The 5348-nt window shown below is 32.1% G+C and overlaps 1 protein-coding gene across 1 annotated transcript; it reads left to right on the top strand.

Moving 5' to 3' along the window:
- The first annotated feature begins 649 nt into the window (after positions 1 to 649).
- Positions 650 to 5331, top strand: LOC122724601 (delta(14)-sterol reductase-like). The gene is made up of 9 exons (XM_043960126.1): positions 650 to 802; positions 899 to 1016; positions 1122 to 1192; positions 1718 to 1774; positions 2318 to 2409; positions 3293 to 3340; positions 3681 to 3801; positions 3903 to 3949; positions 5214 to 5331. The coding sequence occupies exons 1-9, from the start codon at positions 755 to 757 to the stop codon at positions 5329 to 5331; spliced, it is 720 nt and encodes a 239-aa protein (XP_043816061.1). The 5' UTR covers positions 650 to 754.
- The last annotated feature ends 17 nt before the right edge of the window (positions 5332 to 5348 follow it).

Here is a 5348-nt window from a genome sequence, read left to right as displayed (position 1 = left end):
TATATTATCTGTGTGCAAACGGTATCCAAATCAAAATTAAAATATTAAAAGCACATAAAAAAATAAAAAAATTTAAAAAAATAAAAAAAATTGATCAAAGAGTAGTAAAAAAAGTACGTTAATCTGAATTCATACTCAATCTCATACATCAATTTTAAAAGTTAATCTAACTTTATTTTACTTTTTATATAAATCACAAATTCAATATTGAAACATGTTAATAAACATTATGTATACCTAAATAAATATAAATTATGCTATGATAATATTATTAATTATTTTAATTTTTTTTAAATTATTATTTTGGTAGTGTGATATACAAAAAAAAATTATTAATTATTCTGTTAATTTTTAAAAATATATTAAAATATTCATAAAATTTTAAAACATTTATTAATTAATATTTACTTTAATTTTAACCGTTATAATAATTTAAATTATTCTTAATATAGAAACTAATAAATAAATATTTTTATAAAAATGATAAATTAATTAATAAATTTTTATAATATAATACTTAAATTAATATATAAATTAATTAATAATTTTTTAAAAAAATTAAAAAAAAAATATTTTTTAAAATTGAAAAGCCGCTTAATAAAATTTTGCTTAGCAGAGGATCAAATAATAATTTTTGCTTTTTAAAATCGTGGAGGGTACCAGGTACCTGCTAGAGAAGAGTCATAGCTGTTAGCTGAGTAGAAAGCAGAGCAAAGAGCGAGTGAAATACCAAACTCACTTCACTAGTGAAAAAATGGATTTGGGATTTCTTTTACATGCACTGATTCCCTCATTGAACTCGGTGTGATTTCTCTAGCAAGTAACAAATTTCTTCAGTTCTTCCAATTTTGAATTTCAATGAGTTCTATTGATTTGTCTTCTCCATTCTCACTGATAGGTTGCAGTACTAATCATATTCTTTGGTTATCTGGCAATTGCTGGATCTATACTTCCTGGAAAACTTGTTCCTGGAGTGACACTGCAGGATGGTTCTCGTCTGTATTATTGTTGCAATGGTCTGTTACATTTACAACTCGAATGCACTGATTTTTTCTTTTTTTGGAATTTCTTTTTGTTCTCAAAGACTTGCATCTTATAGTTTTTTTTTTTGGACGAAATAGGGTTGTTGTCGTTGCTGCTGCTGATTGTTCTTCTTGGGGTTGGAGCCAAGATGGATCTGTTGTCACCCACTGTGTGTATTTGCCAATTTACTTAAACCTAATTATCCCCTTTGATTAATTTTTCACATATGGAAGTTCTTGTGAGCTTCGTAATCCATATAAGTTCATGGAAGATGACTCTCTAATTGAGTAGAAAATTTACGTAAAAGATGTTGTTGTTTCACTCGATGCGTTTTGGACTGCGGTGCATCCAACAGTTCAAATATCTGCAGAATCTGACTCTGCTAATTAGAAGCTAAATTTTATTTGCTATAAGTTTGAAAAAATGGGCATGTCGTTTGCCTGCTTGTTATTTGGGTCTGCACTGATCTGATGTCTAGCTGCATGATCATGTACAATCATGGGTCTGTAGGCTGATCTCCAGAAGCTTTCTTAATCCTTTCTCTTTCCTTGTTTTAACTGTGTTCAGCGTCTGATAGCATTTCTGATCCACTGTAATTAGAGTAAAGCAAATTGCATCACTAATTGAATTTTTGTGGAGTTAGTGTGTGCTTCAGTGCTGGATATCTGGTAATTCATTTACACAATATTTTCAGGTCATATCAGAGAGCGGACTTGAGCTGTTATCGACGACCTTTATATTCAGTGTTCTTGTAAGTTCCAGTTGTTTTGTGGCATTTGCCTTTTGTCATTAACCTCTGCAGCCCTCTAATCTCAATTATTTTATTGGTGAATTATCTTTTTCAAAGCCTTTTTGCATTGCAAGTGAAATGTTCCCCACATCAAGTTTACCTTGATTTGGACATTCAAAATGCTATGCATAATCAAGAGTTAGTTAATATGTGCTTTACTTTTCAAATTTATTCCCACTTCTCGATGCTGAGTTACTCATGTATGATGCCAAATAGCATTAAATGTCATGCTGATTAGTCAATAGTCAGTTTTGTTTAAACTTAAAATGCTTTTGTTTGCTAATTTTAATACTCTGGCCTTCTTTTAGCTTACAGCAATAAGATATTTAATCAGTTGACTGAAAGAGTAAATATCTTATATTCCATTTGAACACGTCGTTGTACTGGATATTAGTTTTCACACAGAGCAGCACCTCCTGTAGATGATTCTTTCTTTGCTTTTGGAATTGCAATTTTCTTTCTTCTTTGTTCTGCTGATTTCTCATTTTTATTTCTTTCATCAAGGTGACGTTTTTACTCTATGCTGCTGGTTGCAATTCACAAACCCAGGGTTCCTCTCTGAAGCCTCATGTCACTGGAAACTTAATACATGACTGGTACTAGTACCAAAATACTTGCTTCTTGTGATGCCCTTTGAGTGAGAGGATTTAAGCAAGTTATTGTATGACTATCTCCTTGTCCATCTTTTAATATTTTTTTCTTACTAAATAGATAAAACTTTCCTTTTTCTCAGTTTTAAAAGGAATAATGAACTTTGTTGAGGCAATCTAGCCCTTGTATCTCTATTAGTACTTTGTTGTATTCTATGCTATAATATTTTTGCATCATTCAACAATCTTATATCTGCGTAATCTGGTCATTCATTTCAAGATCAGTCATAAACTCCTAAAGCGCATTTTAGTTTACAATCACAACATCACAACCAGTTTCATCCATTGTAAGTAAAAATTTTGGTCCATAACTAGAGGTTGATGAGCTTGATCACTTTTTATCAAGTGTTGCTATGTTTACAGTAAGAAAATTCAAGCATTCTCTCACACTTTGTTGTCTTGCTCAATAAAGAGCTTATAATTTTTTCCCCTTCATCGTAGCATCTCCTGCAATGCCTACTTTTAGCCTGTTTAGCTGTGGTTTGAGGGTCAATGCACTTTTCAGAAAAGCATAATTTTAAATACTTTTGAAATGCAATATGGAAAAGTTGTTTTGTGTTTTGGTATTTTTATTGCTAAAACTTATCGAATTTAATTTTAAACCAAATTTTAATAATCCCTAGCTAAAATATTTATAAAAGTGTCTCTCTTGATGCTAGTTTCAATAGCAGTGTGAAACAAAATCTTTCATGTACTGTGTTGGTTCTCTATATGTTTTCAACCCTTCGCACCCTAAAATTGAAATGTTTATCACCTCAGCTGTTTGTTACTTTCAATTGCAGGGTGCTTTCTCATATCAATAATCATCTCTATTTTTATCATTTAACAGGTGGTTCGGAATACAACTCAATCCTCAGTTCATGGGCATTGACCTCAAGTTTGTAATCCTGTTTAATTGTGTAGTTGGGTTTCTTCTTTGGCATTTTTTTTTGTATGTCTTTCAAACATGATGGCTGTTATGGTATTCAATCTATTTCAAACTCTGTATTAGAAAGTGCTTATCTTAGCATTGCAGTTTCATTCCATCTGTTCTAGCCTGAACTCATCATGTAATTCTCATTTGGTCTATGGTTTCTGTCTGTTAAACTTAGCAATATAGGCAAGATGGTTTAATATATGTGAAACACCCTTTTTTCTTGGTAACATTTTTAGCCAACTGAACGAAAGAGGCAAGAAAGCTAATGATGAACTAATAATATTGGAACTCTCTTTTGTAGATTCTTCTTTGTTAGAGCTGGAATGATGGGATGGCTATTTATAAACCTATCAGTTCTAGCAAAAAGTATTCAAGATGCCAACTTGAGCTGTTCAATGATCCTCTACCAACTATTCTGTGCGGTAATCTAGTGATACTTGGTAGTACCTTATTTTATTTCCTCACTTTGTTCCATGTCATTCTGAATTGCTGAATGGCATTTTCTCTGCCTCCTTGTTTTCAGCTATACATCCTAGATTACTTCTTTTATGAGGAATACATGACTTCCACGTAAGTGCTTGACTTGCACTGCTTCTGTACAAATTATTCTCAAATGTTTTTCTTAATGCCTCTCGGTTTAGTATGTTGTATCTGAATATGCCTATCATAATGTTAAAAAAAAGGGAATTACCAGGACAAAAAAAAAACTGGATACCGAAGCTAATACTAGCTCATTTCTGTGCTACTCGACATGAATATGAACAAAATCTGGGAAAAAAAAAAGAACAGTGGAAGCACAAACTGAAGTATTATAAGGAGGAAGCAAACTGAAATTTAGATATGATACTGTTGCTTTTCCCAAATGGGGTTAAGTGAAAGTCTTTAGCAGTACCGAAATTTCAATGGATTTCCATGGATACAGCCAAACATAGTTGGCCTAAATTTCAGATGCACCCTAATTGTAAACTTAGATATATTGACCAACTACTATTGCTTCTGGTTACAATACGAATTTTGTGTTTGAGCATGTTATCCAGGAAGAAATGCATTACTCTAACCAATGGTAGGAAATTGGCTGGGTTAGAATCAAAGATTTGATTAATTTGAATAAGCTGTACTTGTGTTTGTGCTTGATATTTGAGCTCTTGCTCTGCGTTCAATCTGTTATAGGTTAAATCTCTTAAACTGATGGTAGATCACAACTTAAAGAGTTTTCTAAGGTTGTTGTGTATGTTTGTGATGAAATTGGAATGGTTTGATGCTAGAGGGAATATTTAGCATGGATGGATTCTTATTAAGTCCAACTATGGATGAAAAGAGATGTGCGGTCATGGATTTATTACCATCATGTAGAAGTGCCACAATTTTTGCTGATGTTTGGGTTCCAGTTTATGTGCCTATAGCTACTATCAACGTTAAGCGGCTGAGTATGAAGACAACCAAGCTAATTTCAGTTCAATAATTGAAGCATTGAACTAGAGAATAACCTGATGCGCACATGAAACAGTAATCCAACTCTGATCATTATTTCATTGACACAGGTTTTGGATCACGATATACTGTTGTACCTTATCTTGTTCAGATAGAGCCAATTTGTACCTCAATGTCAAGAACATAAATATCATAGTGTACATTTGTTTATTAGTCATGATAAGTTATATTTTTTGTTTCCATAATTTTATTTCTTGAAGTATTCTCTTGCATGTATATTTATAAACTTGTTTGGTCATCCTTCTCCTTTTGTTTGTCATTTCTTGTCTTCTATAAGTTGTTAAGATGTTCTTTTTCCTCTCATATGTAATTTAATTTACATATCTGACCCATTTCCTTGTAGATGGGATATAATTGCAGAGAGATTGGGCTTCATGTTGGTGTTTGGTGATCTTGTTTGGATTCCTTTCACTTTTAGCATCCAGGCATGTAGTCTTGAACTTGACCTTTGGATCATGTGAAAGAATTTCTCTGTTTT

Source organism: Manihot esculenta, chromosome 9 (assembly GCF_001659605.2).
Source record: "Manihot esculenta cultivar AM560-2 chromosome 9, M.esculenta_v8, whole genome shotgun sequence".
Lineage (NCBI taxonomy): Eukaryota > Viridiplantae > Streptophyta > Magnoliopsida > Malpighiales > Euphorbiaceae > Manihot > Manihot esculenta.
The sequence above is the reverse complement of the archived record's forward strand: the minus strand, read 5'-3'. Positions and strand labels throughout refer to the sequence as shown.